The sequence below is a fragment of the Aulonocara stuartgranti genome (assembly GCF_965226115.1).
Source record: "Aulonocara stuartgranti genome assembly, chromosome: 13".
Lineage (NCBI taxonomy): Eukaryota > Metazoa > Chordata > Actinopteri > Cichliformes > Cichlidae > Aulonocara > Aulonocara stuartgranti.
In genome coordinates this window covers 9,503,892-9,522,104 of record NC_138949.1, presented here as the reverse complement: position 1 = coordinate 9,522,104, position 18,213 = coordinate 9,503,892, and the positions used below count along the sequence as shown (strand labels likewise).

Here is an 18,213-nt window from a genome sequence, read left to right as displayed (position 1 = left end):
TTTTTATGTTTTAGATTATACTTTTGGTCTCTTTGGGGCTGTAGAGTAATGTGTAAAAGCAACTTTAATGATGTAATTGAATAATGCCATTAACAACAGTGCTAAACAAAAGCAGTTAGCGCAATACTGACCTTAATTTTGAGCATTTTTTCAATCCCTCATATATATTCATTTTCCTTTTTCTTTTTCCTCTGGGCTGGTCTTTACCAACTCCTTGGAGGAAATATCTAGCAGTAAGATGTTTCATTATGTTCATGATATAGCTGCTTACTATGCCTCAGCATATATAGGCTACAGTTCCTAAGAGCGTTTTCACTTATATTAGCGGCTTGCTATTCAAAGGTTTGTAAAAGTGCTAAGACTGAATCAAAATGGTAACAGGAAGTTATACTGCAAGAACAATGATGTTAAAATGCTTTATGCAGCTTAAGTCATTTTACATGAATACTTTACAAAGTATTCACCTGATCCACTGTCTACACAAAAATATTGACTTGTGCAGCTTTTAAATAACTTTGCATACAGCTCTGAGCAAACAGTGTTGTTCTTTTGAAGCTGTTTTCTTGCTGCACTGAAAACTCAGAACAAAGTGCTGACTCAGGTAGAGTTTCTGTGGGGTTATTTTCAAGTCCACTTCCAAGAACTGCATTGTGTTCTAGTCCTTGTAGATGCCAAAGCCCCTATTGTGTTATAAATCACAGAAAACTGGCCAGTGACACAATGAATTACTGCCTTTTGAATTACTTTCAGGGTTTAATAATCAGCATAACTAATCCATCTGTTCATTTTTATGAGAATATCTCAAAGATAACATTTATCTTCATACCATAAATCTGATGATGTTTTAATTCAAGCATGACTTGTAAACTCTCATGAGCATGCCAAGATTGGAATAAAATATCTTTATATATTTACCAAGCCTCAGTTATATATTTACCAGCTTAGCAGCTCTTTTCTGTGCCTATCCATGACAGGCAGATGGAGGGAGACCTGTGTTTAGTGAAGCTGTCAGCAGCTTTCCCTTCAGTTGTCACCCCTGTGATGAAGCACATGTGCGTGACTGCACGGCACCTTTAGAATAGCCTTGGGCAGTCCCCTCTATTCACAGCACTGATTCACAGAACATGATAAGGCCCACAAGTGCTCTAAAAGGCATTCTTTTCGTCCAAGGTCGTGCATTGCTCCACAAATAACAGACATAAATCAGTGTAATGGCCTAGTTTATTAATTATTTGTGTTTGCAGGTTATGCAATTTCCTGGTATGTCTTACCTTGATTTTCCTTGCACAAAACTATGCTCTGAATGTGAAAAATGTTGCTGGAAGTAGAACTGTGCTGTGCTGTGCTAGGCTGGAACTTTACAGTGCAACTGTACCTTTACCGTCTAAGCAAATCATCACCTGCACACACCTTTGTGAGCTCCTCCCCGAGCTCCATGCTCACTCACACGCGATGAGCAATTGAGCTGTCAGTCAAACAGGAAGGGAAACTGGTATCAGAGCTGCTAGCAAGGAGAAGCTTCAATGAAACGCTTGCAGAGTTGTGTAGGCCTGTATTTCCTTTTGCAGCTTTGAAAGGATTAACTTAAATGCCATGCACTGGTAAATTTCAGGTTTAAGGACTTTGTAACTCAGAGTTTATACAATATATTTGAAAATGCAGTGATACTAATAAAGATTAAAGGTTGCTTACTAAAAATATAGACTTCAAATACTGGCAACATGATGTGTTAATGAGATAGATCATTGATGAATAACTTTTTTTTAGACAAATAAAGATTATAAAGGATGTTTCTTGATATATACTGTAATTGAAAGGCATGTTGAATGTTGAGTGACTGACTTGGACACTTAGGAATATTTGATTTCTTTTGCTTAAGAAGAACTTGGCTTGTTTTTCAATATGTTTGAACTCATTGTCATTGCATTGTGAAGCAGTCTCAAGAGTTTTTATTTTAGGATTTGACTAAAAATGTAGCGCTAAACACTACAGGATTATTCTGTACATTTTCACCTTGCTTTTTTTTTTAAGATGTTTAGCCTGGCTTTTTAGTTTGGTTTGAATCTTAAAGTAAACAAATAAACTGTCTGTATTTAGATTCATGACGGCAACTTTACGCTTAAACTGTTGATTTGGCCTCCTAAAGTTCCTACTGTCTCTGTAATAGGTCCTTCTGTCTTTTTTTAAAAAAAAAATCTCCAATAGGCTTTGATTTAGTAATGTTGGTAAATTCCCTTCACTTGAAGCTGAAACCGTCACTCTTCAAAAAGGGATTCGACTCTAATATAGGCTTCAGAAGAAGGAAGTGGTAACTATGATACCCCATTTAATCCCATTTGCCTCAATCTTTCGTGGCAGAAAGAAGCGGTAACATTTTTTATCATTTTGTATACTAACAGCAACAGGAAATACCTACAAGAGCAGATAAATGAGTCCACATTTCCTCTCACCATTCAGTGGTACAGAGTTAAACCTATAACCTGCTGAGTAAAAGAAGTCAGCAGTTCCAGTTTTTTGTATTAACTGTGCGTTTTAAAGGGTATATTGTGTTTAGAATGATTATGATGAGGTCACGTTTGGGATTATTTACACTCTGGAATAAAAGGCGGATGGACGTGCTTGGTCTAACAGCCGGGTCCTGCCAGCCAAGGAGAGGGGCCAGGCACTTCACTGACTTGTCCCCACCCTCGTGTATCGGTTCCTTATTGGAATAAAAGAAGATCACACACTGTCACCTTATGAGAAGTTTTTCAAGCAGCAGCAACAGCAGCAGTGGAGGGTCTCGTCTCAGTAAGTCTCTACGCCCTTTACATTCATTTCATCTGAATACATTAACATTACATTAACAACCTGCTTTTACACACTTTATTTATAATGAGAAAATGTGTGTTTTAATTAAAACACACCATATGGACTAAAGTGATTGAAATATTTTTTTAAAGGTCGTCAGACCCTTTTCTAGATATCATGTTAGGCCACAGACAAAGTATACGCTTAATTAACGCAGAATTTTCAAGGAAATTTGAAGTGTTATTGACCCGTAATTTTCTATCCTAATGAAATTTGTATAAATGTGGTTTTGCGTGTACTTCTATAACATAGTTTAGACATGTAAATATATACGAAAAGTATTGTAAAATCCTTTTTCTGGTCCTTAATAATTTGGATTACATTTCGTCAAAGGAAAAAAGGGGGAAAGAGATGGAGTTAAACTGGCCGTATTTGATGGAGTTGGATATTTCTGAATTTAATTTGAAGATACAACAAACAGTTCAAATTTGCGCCTGCAGCTTCTCTGTGAAAGTTTTGGGTCACGGGACACGAGCCATCGTCTGAGCCGCTGTCCGCGGTGCTGAAGCGGGTTTCCCGAATCACATCATTTCAAAACCAGACCAGATGTTAGCAGGAAGGCTCGAGCGGGGCTCTGACACTTGAACAATACTTGCAGATTCAAGAAAACTGAAACAGATTGAAACTAAATCTACACAGAATTTAATAGAAGAGCTATAAAATCAACCCGAACTCCGGATTCTATTTTTTAGATTAAATCATAGAGGGGAACAAATATTTCTGTCATTTAAGACTTGACCAGAATCAGCTAAATATCTGGACAGTAGATCTAAAGTTCCCGTTCGTCCACACGTGTTTGTCATTTGAAGATCTGAGAGAGAAACGAGGGTGTATAACCTGCCGCTAGAGCAGCTCCGATGCCCGGCATGGCTGTTAATTGGGGGGAATTAATGAGTCACAACACGGGGTTCGCCTCCTCCTGGTGGCTCGAACGAAAAGCGCACCCTCACACCGTCACCCTCGAGCATCAAGAGAAGTACTCCGCCAACACACCGAGCCCTGCGCCACGGACATGTGAGCCGGGAGTTTGTAGAAACAAGAATTTGTATTCTCAAAGCCGAAACACCAAAACGAGTAAAGGAGCAGCAAACATGGATTCTAGATCCCTTTAGCATTTTAAAGCGTCCCCATCACCCCGACTGCGTTTCTACATTTGCAACATACAGGCTGTTTGATCACACGCGACCAGTTTCCAAAACTAAATATATTATATCATTTGATTTGATCAATATATTTATATAATATATATTAATGTATATATATTTTAAATACAATATAAAATATTTTTTTAAAACTATGTTTTCATAAAAAAGTAAAGCAGTTAACAGTTAGCGGGTCCGGACTATATAAATTATTTGAAAAGATTGAGACTGTGTCGGGTGTTACATAATTCCCTCAGGCAGACTCGCACGTCGTTACAAGCACTTTGACTTGAAGCCATATTATTTAATACCGCATAGAAAGACTACTTATTCTACTTATTCCTTGTATTATTATTATTATTATTACTATTATTACTACTACTACTACTACTACTACTAATAATAATAATAATAATAAGATGGCAAACTATATTTAGGACTTGCAACTGGCAGTCCTGCTTTTATATTTTCTTAGAAGAATATCCAGTCATATAATTAACGTATTGTTTAGGTCCCGTTGCCTGGGCGTGAGCTATCATAAGAAAGAGAGTAAAAGAAAAAGAGTCAGTGAGAGAGAGAGATGTGTTGGTGGTGGGGGTGACACCCTTTTGCAACAAACCTGCCCACTGTAACAAAGCCGTGATGTTGCGCTGTGTGGGGATAAATTACTTCGCCTGGTGTTGTGGGGCTTCAAAGCATGAGCAGGCTGCGGACAGAGAGGACGGATCTCCCACACAAGCTGCTGCACTGCCTGTGGATGCACAGTAGGCTGCTCACAGTCTGTTACTTTAAATCAGGCTGTGTGTGAGAGATACGCGCTAACCGGACTCTCTTTTTTTTGGAATGATTATTTTATTTGTCGAGGTTCTAGTGCTGTCCTTCGGCTCACAGAGAAACGTGTTTGATTATTATTTTTTTTTATTTTAAAGAATATATTTTTTTATTTTTTGGATCAGGCGCATTCAATATTTTGGAAAAATTCTAAAATATAATATTTTGCCATGAGGGAAAATACTAGGTATTTAATTATGCATTTTTTTCTACCCCATTTAATTGGGGTATCATATTTCAAGCCTTTAATCTGCAAACATATGCATTTAATAATGATTTTATGTCTTGCCTGCAGCATGTCTATCATGGATGTGACAGTGGAGGGAGTGAGCCCAGCAACTCCGAGGGCTCTGTTAGTGACATGCATGACTCTGCTGGTGTCCCTGCACCTGTTTCGGTGGCTGTGTCGGCAGCGGTCCCATTCCTGGCCGCCCGGCCCCCTCGCCTGGCCGGTCATCGGGAACGCACCGCAGCTTGGTAACGCACCGCACTTGTATTTTACGCGCATGGTGAAAAAATACGGCGACGTCTTCCAGATCAAGCTCGGCAGTCGGACGGTGGTGGTGCTGAACGGGGGGTCAATCAAACAGGCGCTGGTCAAGCAGGGCTCCCACTTCTCCGGCAGACCGGACTTCACCTCCTTCCAGTACATCTCCAATGGGAACAGCATGGCGTTTGGCAACTCCACGGGCTGGTGGAAGATGCACCGCAAAGTGGCCCAGTCCACAGTCCGGATGTTTTCCACAGGAAACCCCCAAACTAAGAAGACATTTGAAAATCACGTGCTCAGCGAGGGCAAAGAGCTGCTGCGGCTGTTTCTGAGGAAAACGAAGGAGGACAAATACTTCCAGCCCCTGACCTACGTCGTGGTGTCCACTGCCAATATAATGAGCGCGGTTTGCTTTGGGAAGAGGTACTCCCATGAAGATGAGGAGTTTCAGCAGGTGGTGGGCAGGAACGACCAGTTCACCAAGACTGTAGGCGCAGGGAGCATAGTGGACGTTATGCCCTGGCTGCAGTACTTCCCCAACCCCATCAAAACCATCTTTGAAAATTTTAAGAAGCTCAACCTGGAGTTTAGTGAATTCATTCGAGATAAAGTTGTGGAGCACAGAAAAACAATCGATTCAAGCACCATCAGAGACATGACTGATGCCTTTATAGTGACGCTGGACCAAATACGAGATAAGATGGGACTTTCTGAGAAAGACTATGTGTCCTCCACAGTCGGGGATGTGTTTGGAGCAAGTCAAGACACACTGTCGACTGCCCTACAGTGGATCATCCTCATTCTCGTCAAGTAAGATTTTTTTTAATCATTTTAAAAAATGACTTTATAGAAGGAGTTATTTATATGGATAAATAACTGCATGATAAATGACAGTTTATCTTCAACTTGTTGCTAAGGCTCTGCAGAATTGATGAAGTTTAGCTGCATTTGAGTTATGTAACAGCCCACTGGAGGTGTGTGTGTGTATGTGTGTGTACGTGTACTGGCAGTAATAAGCTGAAACTTCACACCACAATGAAAGAGAACAAAATGCCCAGTCAGCGTTTTAAAATCTTTAGTGCCATTTAATCTGTCCTGTGCCTGATACCTTTATCAGTGGATGGATTACAGAGCCACTATTTTTTTTCTGCTTGAGTTGTGGCAAGGACTACTCGTGTCTATGGACTATCTAACATGATCCATTTAAGCTGTTAACACCCTACAGGTCACCAGTCATGCATCTAGGTGTAGGCAGTTAAATTAAACCTCATTTTATTTGGAGGTGGGGGCAGGTGGGGGGGGGGGGGGGGGGGGTGTTAACGGCAGAAACCATTTTCTAACGAAAAAGATTCTTCATTCCACTTTGTTCACCAGCAAGAGTGTTTAACTTCTATCCTGGCAGTAGTCACCTTAAATGTGTGTTCACCTGTGATTGCAGGTATCCAGAGATACAGGTGCGTCTCCAGCAGGAGGTGGACAAAGTGGTGGACCGGAGCTGTGTCCCTACTATCGAGGACCAGCAGCAGCTGCCTTATGTCATGTCCTTCATCTACGAGGTGATGCGCTTCACAAGTTTCGTCCCTCTCACCATCCCCCACTCCACCACCACAGACACATCCATCATGGGCTACACCATACCAAAGAACACAGTCATCTTCATCAACCAGTGGTCCGTCAACCATGACCCAAGCAATTGGTCCCAACCAGATATCTTTGACCCAGAGCGCTTCCTGGACCAGAGCGGAATGCTGAATAAAGACTTGACCAGCAACGTGCTCCTCTTCTCCCTGGGCAAGCGGCGGTGCATCGGCGAGGAGCTGTCCAAGATGGAGCTGTTCCTGCTCACAGCTCTCATAGCGCACCAGTGCAACATCACAGCCGACCCTGCAGTGCCGGTGAAACTGGGCTACAGCTATGGCCTGACTCTGAAGCCTCACCCTTTCTCTGTAGCCGTGTCTGTGCGCGATGATATGAAGTTGCTGGAAGCAGCTACCAGTCAGCCCTCATCAGACTCACAAACAAAAGAATAAATTAGATTCAAACTATAAGGTGCTAAAAGACATGAAGGCAGAGGAAAACGTAGAAACTTTTGTTTGAGGCTGAGCACCATATTTAATGTCTGGAAATCTCAGGCCACTGCTTTTGCTTTTTGATCTCATATACACTGTTTAAAATGTTTCATGTACCAGAGTCGAGACTGATTTAACAGCCTTTGATTACTGACTTATTCTAATCAGGGCCAGAAAGAAATAGCCTTGGTATCCAAATCAAAGAAGATGTACATCTTGTAGACGCCATCTCACCTGGATCAATCTCACATCTAACTTCAAAAACAGTCTCACATGCCAGCCAGCAATTAGGCACACTCCTTTGATTCATCAGATTAGAGGACTGCAGCACATCGCCAGCTGTGAACGGGACTTTCAAAGCAAGTCACACTGTGGTTACCTGAGTTCCAATTTACTGAAAAGCAGAAAGTTAAAGCTGTCAGTTAATTTGTTTTATTGTTGTTGTTTTTTTGCTGTTCTTTTGTGACGTCAGTTAAAAGAAAACAAAAAAAAACAAAAAAACAAAACAAAAAAACAACAAAAAACAAAATATGATTTTCAGGAAGCTCTTAAATTCTCTTTCTCTCTGTATTCTTTGTCTTTGTGTTTATTTTCCTAATTAGGGCTCCAAACCCTTTCCAGTGCAATATCGAACTTGTAAAAGCAAAAATACGTGACATTTGAAGGTAAGCACTAAAGATTGGAGTTAATCCATTTTTGTGTGACGAAACAGAAAGTGCCAAGGTCAGACATCTTGCCAATAAATAAGCTAATAGCGGAGCCTAAAGCTTCATATCTGCTAACATTAAATACCTGACTAACACGCAGTTGTTGTTGTTTTAATATAAGGTATATATGTGTAGATACTCAGGAATAAGGCTGATAAAAGCCAAATAGTACCTTTTAAGTGCTAATGTGATACATCTATATTCTGAAACCTGTTGTAGATGCTGTTTTAAAGAACGAGGCAGAGGAAAACAAGGAGTACCCCGAGCAGACATGCTGAAGGGAACACTTGTCTCTTCTTGCTGCCCAGTTCATGTATGAGAAAGTTAATAAAGCTAATATTCGATCAGTGTTGAATTAGGGATTTGCTTCTCCTTTTGTTTAAATTTCAGTAATGAACCGAACCAGTTATGTCCTCTTTTGATTTCCACACTCATGTTGCCAGTAAAATTTCTTTTACCTTTTACTTTTTTTTAATCCTATTTTTCTGTTACAGAAATGCTGATGAAATTGGCTTTGAGACAATACAAGTACTTTGTTAATTTTGTTTATAGACTCATCTAATTGCTGTGTGAGCACTGGAGACTAATAGACTGACTGTAAAGTCTTGGATTTGAGCATTTGTTGGCTTGCTGCTGATGCATTTGAATGAAATTCTGGCTAAAAAACCAACCGATTTTAGGTGTTAATGCATTTACAGCAGGCGGAAAAGCCCGATGTCTGTGGACTTGTTCCACTGATGCTGTAATTCGCTTGATGAGATCAGAAAAAGTTGTATTGAAGATTAAAGCCGAAAGCATGACGAAAGTCAAGAAATACCTCAAATCCAACAATTTACATTACCTTTACCTCAAATGCGTTTTTTAATAGAAATATATACATTTGTGTAGATTTTTGGCACAAACAAGACATTTAACTCTGCTTAATGTAACAATACAGTGCTTTATGCTTCTGAGTACACAATGCTGCAGCTGTGATGTTATCTTGAGTGTTTCTTTAGTCTGTAATGAGATTGTACAGTTGTATAATAAAAAGATTTCTTTTTGTTTTTCACATTTGTAGTTGGCTCTGTTGTAATCAACTTAAAGGGAGAAATGATTACATTTAAAAATCTGTATTTAAAGCTCATAAATCCGACCTGATTAATAAATCACTCTGAAAGTGAAGGACCCTTCGCCGGGTATCATGTCAGGTGGGAACAAAGGAGGAGTGTTGGCGAGGTGCCTTTCCCTTCTCAGCATTTTATCTCACTCTGTCAGAACATCCTGTTCTTGATCAGCTGGATGATTATAGAAAGCTAGCCAGTGCACGGCCAGTTCAGACAGTAGTTGATTACTGATATGCCGTTCTCCACGCAACCCTTTGTCCATTTCTAATAATACAAAGTGAAATCTGAAGACTAAATAGTGCCAGTGAAGTCATGTGTGGCAATGCTCCAAGCATAATCTTTATGAATGGGAAGGAAAACCGTGGGCTTTCTTCAGCTGAAATGAGAAGACAGATGATAAATGAGTTAAAAAAGAGCAAAGAAGCGGACAATATTGTGGTTAATGCACCCAGTGCAGCTGCACAGCAACTTCAGGTATAACTGCAGGGACGGGACAAAAGCAGTAACCCACTGAAGGTTGATATCGTCTGTCGCCTTGCATTTCAGGAAGCTGCAGAAGGAAGCAAATATTCTTCTGTACAGTAACAGAGAGTGAAACATACAGACAAAGTGCATGGTGACTGAATGAAGGTGACGAGAAATATCATGCCTTGCACAGATGGGCGTGTGCTCTATACAAGCTTGGTGTGCATAAGAAGGGCTGTGGTGGTTTTATCCTGCTAAGAAATTCAAAATATTGCAAGAAGTGGCGCTAAGACGCATCCTATGTCATTACAGCTTAGACCTGTCAAGGCTGCATTAACAAGATTAGCATGAAAGCTTGTATCCTTCATTGGCTGAAGATAAAGCACGTACACATGCGGCCCATTCACACAAGATCCATCTGCTGTTGACTGCAAGTTGTGTAACTTAGACATAGCTGAGCTTAGATTGTGAATGGAGGGATATACGGAGATCTGAATGAATGTGAGTGAGATTAAAACAGATGTGGTATTCAGACAGAAGGCAGCCAAACTGTTGAAGCCCGCTGCTAGGAATGGTGTGATAGAACTGTAATGACACTGCACGGTTAAGTTAAAATGATCTTAACCGTTAAAAGTTAAAATGATCTTAACCGAGCAAGTTATCAGCAGGCTGTGAGCAGCAGGGGTCAAAACCTTCATAAAGGGGTTAAGTTGAGATCAAGACAAGATCAGATTGGTCAAGATATAAAGACACGAACAGAGATCAGTAGGAAGTATGAAAACAATTTTGAAAATTTTGAAGGTGATACCTGCAGTGTTATATAAATGCGGTCCTCTCTTGTGGAGGGACAGCTGATTTGAAGACTAATTTATGTAGGTCAAATATGGACCTATAGCTCTAAAGTACCTGGGCCTACAACAGGGTTAAAAGAACTTACTGTAAGTTTGTTTGACTCTCTAATCAACTTCAAAATGGCATAGGTACCATTTAATGAAGATAATGAAGAGCTGGGAATGTCATACAATCACTCTGTTACTGAATGATTAAACGGACTATGTAGCTCATAACCTACAGAGGAAACATAAATGTACCACATGAATTGGTACATTTCATGTAGCTAAAATCTTTTTAGCTCTATGAATACATCCAGGATTCAATAGCTTGCAGAACCACCTTTAGCAGCAATGACTTAAGCAATTGTTTTCAGTCTCTATCAGTTTCTCACATAGTTGTGGTGGAATTTTAGCCCACTCTTCTTCACAGTGTTGTTTCAGTTTATCGAGGCTCGCAGTCATATTCGTTTATACGCAGCTCTCGTAAACTCTTTTGTCCAAGCTTTAGTTGTCAAACAGATGGCCTCACATTTCATTCTAGCATACATTGGAATACACAGGAGTTCACGATTGACTCCTGTGGCGGCAAAACAAGCCCGAATCTCCACCCAACCACCACCGTGCTTGACAGTTGGTATGAGGTGTTTCTCTGAATGTGCTATGTTTAGTTTTTGCCAAATGTGGTGCTGTGCATTATGGCCAAATAGCTCTACTTTGTTTTCATCTGCCCAAAGGGCAATCCTCCAGAAATCTGGTAGTTTTTTAGGATACAATTTATAAACGTAAACCATGCTGCTGTTGGCAGGCTTCCTAAACAAGCCTGTAGACCACAGGTGTCAAACTCCAGGCCTTGAGGGATTTTAGATGTGTCCTTGATCCAACACAGCTGATTTCAATGGCTAAATGACTTCCTCAACATGTCTCGAAGTTCTCCAGAAGCCTGGTAATGAACTAATCATTTGACTCAGGTGTGTTGACCCTGGGTGAGATCTAAAACCTGCAGGACACCGGCCCTTGAGGCCTGGAGTTCGAGTTGTACATCTAAGGTTTGAACCTGCAGTGAGCTTGCTGAGATGTGCACTCACCAACACACACCAAATGTCCCAGATCAGCAAAAATATTAACACAACTGTTGTTTTTATAGAGGTGCTCACTCTTGCTGATGATCAGTTATTTAAGTGCAATTATTATTTAAGTATCAGCGACTGGCTGCCAATTACCCTTTTAATTCCCATGGAAGCAACAACAGCATGTACCTTGTTTTACCGTAGGACTGCAAACAGTTCTGTCAAGGTTTTATTTTTCATGACTGCACAAATAGATAGTAAATTATCCTTTGAACAACATGTAAATAAGTTGAGCACCAGATAAATAATTGCTGTCCATAAAAACTTGTTTGGACAAACTTGAATCTTGTGGGACGACAGGGGATCAGCAGAGAACAACTAGCCTAGCTAAGCTTGGTCACATTGCCCCCCAAAAATACCATGTACCCTGTAAAAGTCTAGAATTTGCTCTTGTTTGTGCCTCTTTCGCACTTATTTACATTTTAGTCATAGAAAAAAAAACATTAGTTTCTCTAAAAGAAAACAAACCAGCAATAAACTCTAAAGAAAAAATGTAACCCCGTTTGACTCTTTAACTCCTCCAACCTTCTAAATGCAACACCCTGTCTGCAAAACCATTAAACAAAAAGTTTGATAAACTGCACGTCTGTTTTATGATCAAAAACATAAATGACAGCCCGTCAGTTTCCTGGATAACAAACAGGTTATAAATCTGTTATGCAACAATGGACAGCTAGTGTGTGCACACCAACGTGTAAGTGATTTCTGCAGCTGTCTCAACTCAGACTTTTGATTAAAGAGCACAGGAGGCTCATAAAATCAGCCAGGAAAGGTGAAGTTTTCATTCCTGTATAAACAAACACCTGTACTCACTTGGGAGGCACCCTTTTAACATGGCTCTACTGCGGGAAAAAAGAAAAGAAAAGTTGAAACATGACTAGGCGGGTGGGAAGTTAGCCTGAATGTGATCCAGTAACAAACTCCGAATTGCCCTGGCACAAAATGTACAGTCTCCGTAATCATGTAGGCTCCAGCAGGAGCTTGTTACACTCTGTTGATTCTGGATTAAGATCAATTTAGAGTATAAGAAAAAAAATAAAACAAATAAATCACTGTATAGCTTAATTATAAGTTACAGCTTACATAACTTTACTCCTCAGCAATAAAGCCTCAAAAAACATAAACAAGACAGACAAGCTGGCAAATTTGATCAGGATTGCACAGATTTAATTGTAGATTCCAGTACCATCAATCATTAAACACACACTGTCTAAAATACAGCACAAGTATAATGCATAATCTCCATCCGATGCGATACAACCTTGAGGAACTCGTTATGGCATTAGAAAAAAAGAAAAACATTTGTAGTGTTGGTAGAAAAATACATAAAGCGACATGAAGCAAAATAATTCATTTTGTAAGTAGACTTAAAAAATACAATGAAATAAAAAATAAAAGCCCTAAACTAATTTCCAGTATCAACAGCACCGATGTTTTCAATCAATATGCACGTTTTTCTTCATTGAGTAGAGATAATAATAAAAAATAACAGCTGAGAATATGTAAAAGAGTAATAAAAGGAAACATTCAAACTTCATTTCAATCTGATTGGGTCACATTTTAGTGGCATTATGCAACCAGGAATTCAGTGCTGTGTCATGATAAACAACGAGTCTGAACCTGGCATTATTGATCGGTTTTAATGGACAGCCATCAGCCCTGTGGTTTTTGTTGTTGTTGTTCTTGTGTTTTTGATGGCAAAAAAACAAAACACACCCTCAGATTTCCTGTCAGTGACTCTTTTTACATGAACACCAGATTCATTTGTTTTTTTTTAAGTTCCTTGAATCCCAAGTCAGATTTGGTTTTCCATATTAACTGAAACATATCCATTTCACAGTAACCAGTACAATAACGTGTACTATATATGCAGCATAATGACACCTCTCTATATACATCAAACACCTTTTCGGTTTCCTGATTCATGTGGTACATGTTACATAGCTCTCCAAAAAAAATGCTGACTCAGAAAAATTCCTAACATGTTTCAAACTAATCACATGTGAGTGTGTCAGAGCTCAATTTAAAAGGTTTAAAAAAATGAAAGCGTGGAAAATCAAATGTTCTTGGTGACCTATGAGAGGAGGAAACCTTCCAGGAATAGGAACTCTGGAGTAAAAGGCGCTTCTGTTCAAAAAAAACCTGTTGTGTTCCTGTACAGGTGCTCTTTGAATCTATTAAGAGGAAGTCACTGACATCATTTATGGTTTCATTTTTTCCATGATCTGGCAAACATGCAAAAGGGCACATTAAATACAGGACTTCAGGTGTGTGGTGTACACACAGAACTTGCTGCTGTCCAATACTACACTTCATTTGGTGGTACTGCTGTCACAGAAACTGAGGAGCAGGAGGTAAACGAGTTTGAGTCATGATCAGAGAATTTATCTGTGAGAAAATAATCTCATAAAGTCTGCACGTGAATGTTAAAAGAGACTATTATTGCTGGTTTGTATCGGGAGGGTGGTGGTGGCTGTTCAGTGGTCACAGCAATGCAAAATGTTTGGGTGCGTCATTGTCTGATGTGATAGGACGGAACAACAAACCCTGTTTGTCACTTTCCCAAAAGGCGACAGGTCTGTGTCATCAACCTGAGACACACTGGAATTAAGTTTCCTATCAGAGCAATCGGACCTCAGAGAATGTCTGCTACGCACTGCTATAAGCTGAAGAACACTGGTTTAGCTCACTCATTTAGCTGGAATCCTTTATGATGATTGGTTTCTACTTTTAAAAATTTCATAATACAAATATGACTGGAAAGGTACAACAGATGATCTGGATGCAGTAGCATTTTACACCCACGGGCGCTATCTACACTCACAGAGTGAAATAACACGATGGTCTATCACATGCAGCTGCAGTACTCGCAAACTGATTCCCAAAAACCTTTCCTCTGCTGTCACACTCCAAGTGCTGGGCACAGTAAACTCAGCTCCTTTTGTGCCTCTTCATTCTGAAGGTAAAACACATGATAATGAATGAGTAACACCTTCAAACAGTTAAATATCTTGGTTTAATTTGCCTATTACAGCAGGCTATGATTAGGGATGGGTATCGAAAACCGGTTCTTGTTGAGAACCGGTTCCCACTGTTTCAATTCCTTGGAATTATTTGACATTTTCGCAAACGATTCTCTTATCGATTCCAGTCGACAACTTTTCTCCATGCCCCTGGTACACTGCTGAATGACGTCACCACGTTGCGGAGCGTCATTTACCTGGCAGGAAACACGGCGCCTAAGCGGCTCAAACGCTAAAAAGTTTGGTTATACTTTACGAGAACGGATGACAACAGGGCAACTTGCAATACTTGTAAGTAGATATTTCATTTAAGGGGGGAAATACTACGAATATGCAAAAGCATTTGCTCACAAAACACATGTGATAACCTTAAATGAATGTCATGTTTTTAATTCCACTCCGGACTCGTGAATCTCAACCCAGCAGCAGCGGTAACGTTTGCACGTCCTCTCCCGTTAATGCGGCAGGTAAATAATCAACTAACGGTGCATATTATGTTAGCGTGATCTGCCTTATTACCAAACTTGCCATTACTGTGCATTTAGGTGACCATGATGAGACAGACAGAGTCTGGTTGGCTCAGATGCTGGCAGTTGTCGCTGCAGTCTACCGGTAGCGTCTCCTTTCAGGCCAGGATAGACGAATGTCACCGAGCAGTGACTAAGTTTGTGGTAAAAGGCTCGCACCCATTTGCCACAGCAGATGCCCCCGATTTTTGGTAAGTGAATGTGTTTAATTGTAGGCAGGGACATTACTGGATATTCTTGTGTAATTGCTACAGAATAATTGATGTTATACTTTGTTATTGCTACAGAAGAATATTTATTTTACAATTACAATTTTTTCCCCGGGGACCCTGTGACACCCCACTGAAGAGCCATAGGCTGGATCTCTTAAGGATCTCTTAAGATCTCACTGTTGGGTTTGTAAAGCCGTGCTAATCCTAAATTTCTACCTTGTTCAAAGAGAAGATATAAAACAAAGTTCTAAGCAAATCGACCTTAGTGTTCTCCTTTGTTTTAAAAAAGAATCGATAAGAGAATCGATAAAGAATCGAATCGTTAAACAGAATCGAAAATGGAATCGGAATCGTGAAAATCTTATCAATACCCATCCCTAGCTATGATGCGTTTTTGCTAGCTGGATTAGATGAGGCAAAAACAAACAGATCTGAATACAGACGGTCCTGAAGTGTACCTCTTTGGATTCAGCACTCATTGAACAAGCAGCTTGACACATCTTCTTAGCCTTTTCGCACTGACCCAAGTCTTTGTAGCACTACCAAAGAAAAGACCCAGAACTGTCAAACGACTGTTTTGTCCTATTAGCATCTGTAAAACGGTTTATATTTCACAATCCAAGTACTGATATGTTTAGTACTAACCTTAGCCAGAAACACATAGTTGAGTTTAGAATAAGCTGGATGGAGCTCCTCGACCTGGTTAAAAACACAGACAAGAAAAGTTTCATAAGACTTAGTTAGACATAGTTTTCCAACGACCGCAAAAGACGCTAACATTTGTAGCATAGAAATAAAAAGCTAAGGTGCAAGTGCAAAAAAACAAAACAAAAGCGGTTAGAAGCAGCACCAAAAGGAATCCAATCCCCAAAGACACCACATGAGCCCATGTCCAATTTCAGAGAAGAAATAAAATACTTTTAAAACCGGTTACAACAGTTTTGACCTCTTAAGTCTTTTCCCCATTAGCTAACCAGAGCTAGTAATCAATGAGAAGTCCCAAGAACAAACGTTGACTTCGAATACCAACATGTCTACTGTGAAAGAAACAAACAACTAAACACATGCTGGAGTCATAAATAAGGCACCACAATAAAAGTCCACAAAATAAACGTCCATCTTTTATATACAGTTTATAGATTAGGTCAAAAACATTCACATCACAGTCTGGACCTACACCAGAACTATTACTAGATTTTGACAGACCAGACTTTATCTTTCTATTTTAATCTGTGCCGCTTTTTCTTTGTTTTTTTTCTTATGGTAGGTAACGTATGTACACGTGTGATATTCAGCCAATCAAATCCTTTATTCAGCACATGAATACAGAAAATCCCACAAGACAGCCAGCTGTTGACTACATACAGACACTGACACAGATATAGTGATATACTGTTGAGCTACTTCAAAATATGTTGCATTGCATTAAAATGTATGCAATGCAACACAATGCAAGTTTGTTCAGTTGAGTTGAGGCGCTCCAACTCAGTACTTAGACAAAAGCAGACATATCAGCAAATTCCTCTGAACTGAGTGTCAAGCTAATCACACAGACAGAATCACTGTCTAAAAACGATAAAAGCCATGCTGTCACGACTTTCATTCACGTCTGTAATAACAGCTTCTGTTACTAACTGAAGCGTGTGCTTTTGGACTACACATGAATATTTTGGTTTCACAGAGCTTGCTTTCATTCTGAGAATTCGATCTTCACACAGAAGGAGTAACAAGTTTAGTCTGCAGCATTAAATATGTCAAGAACGGAGCCGCATCTCTACACTAAGCTCTAGCAAGGCTGGGGAGGTGTATAATGTTTTAGTTAAAGCTTCTCCAGGTCACTGGTGACATGTTGTAACTGTGACCACCTGAATCAAGCTTATGGTCTAGAAGACATGAAGATGAGGCATGCATAGGAATATTGGCCAAAAGCAAAAGTAATTTCCCCCACTACATAAACATTTCCAATGTAGGAACAGAGATTAAGCCTTTCTAAATACAGAGGGTTTGGGCTTTAAAAACAGGGAACAGATGCAACCTGCAGGCAAATTGCAACGTAGCACAAGATAAACAGGGGTGTGATTTAAGTGTTTCATAACTGAGGTCAGAACAAGTATTCAGTTAAAAAGTACAAAAACATAAACCACTGAATAAGAAATAAGTCTCACTTCTTGGTTTGAGGACATGGACTGAATATTACATATAACCATCATGCTTAACTTTCTTGGTAAACTTTAAACCTCAGACGGCTACGCCCATCGTTTGTGCTCAGAAATGATTGCTCTTATTTGTACAGTTCATCGTGCTTCACCCCACTCTCTGACTTTGCCTCAAACACTTTATTCAGATGTGGACAGCATATTGCTGTCCACATCTGTATGAATAAATAAATAAATAAATAAATAAATAAATAAATATATATATTGAGAGAGAGAGAGAGGATGTGGAGGGTGAAGGTAACAGTGGTCCCCGTGGTAATCTGAGCACTAGGTGCGGTGACTCCCAAGCTAGGCGAGTGGCTCCAGCAGATCCCGGGAATAACATCGGAGATCTCTGTCCAGAAGAGCGCAGTCCTGGGAACAGCTAAGATACTGCGCAGGACCCTCAAGCTCCCAGGCCTCTGGTAGAGGTCCCGAGCTTGAAGGATAAACCGCCCGCAGGGGCGAGCTGGGTGTGTGTGTATAAAACATCGCAGAATAGCTTAAGAAACAAAACACCAGTACCTTAAGGAAATTCTTCAGTGCGTCTTCAACTGTGGCGCTTGGTGGTTCTCCAAACAGAGTTGAAGCAACTTTCCTCTCAATCCACGATAACTGAGACACCTGAAAACAAAC

General features: G+C 40.0%; 2 protein-coding genes across 5 annotated transcripts in view; one reads left to right on the top strand and one right to left on the bottom strand.

The window, feature by feature from the left end:
- The first annotated feature begins 2,626 nt into the window (after positions 1–2,626).
- cyp1b1 (cytochrome P450, family 1, subfamily B, polypeptide 1) lies at positions 2,627–9,140 on the top strand. Of its 2 annotated transcripts, none has more exons than XM_082556966.1 (3): positions 2,627–2,790; positions 5,119–6,123; positions 6,752–9,140. In XM_082556966.1, the coding sequence occupies exons 2-3, from the start codon at positions 5,120–5,122 to the stop codon at positions 7,341–7,343; spliced, it is 1,596 nt and encodes a 531-aa protein (XP_082413092.1). In that variant the 5' UTR covers positions 2,627–2,790; position 5,119; the 3' UTR covers positions 7,344–9,140. The 2 variants fall into 2 exon arrangements, with proteins under 2 accessions (XP_082413092.1, XP_082413091.1); XM_082556965.1 differs by lacking the exon at positions 2,627–2,790 and adding an exon at positions 4,496–5,010.
- Positions 9,141–12,761: 3,621 nt separating this feature from the next.
- rmdn2 (regulator of microtubule dynamics 2) overlaps positions 12,762–18,213 on the bottom strand; it is a 39,563-nt gene continuing 34,111 nt past the window's right edge. For all 3 annotated transcript variants that reach the window (XM_082556420.1, XM_082556419.1, XM_082556418.1), the window contains exons 8-11: positions 18,103–18,201; positions 16,028–16,081; positions 15,841–15,921; positions 12,762–14,576 (exon numbers count right to left, since the gene is read on the bottom strand). In XM_082556420.1, the coding sequence (XP_082412546.1) occupies positions 14,523–14,576; positions 15,841–15,921; positions 16,028–16,081; positions 18,103–18,201 (288 nt within the window). In that variant the 3' untranslated portion in view covers positions 12,762–14,522. The remainder of the gene's footprint in view (positions 14,577–15,840; positions 15,922–16,027; positions 16,082–18,102; positions 18,202–18,213) is intronic.

Bases quoted from the DNA above. Each gene is read 5' to 3' on its own strand.
- cyp1b1 (XM_082556965.1), top strand. The intron at 6,124-6,751 runs GTAAGATTTTTT...CTGTGATTGCAG, and splicing joins ATCATCCTCATTCTCGTCAA to GTATCCAGAGATACAGGTGC.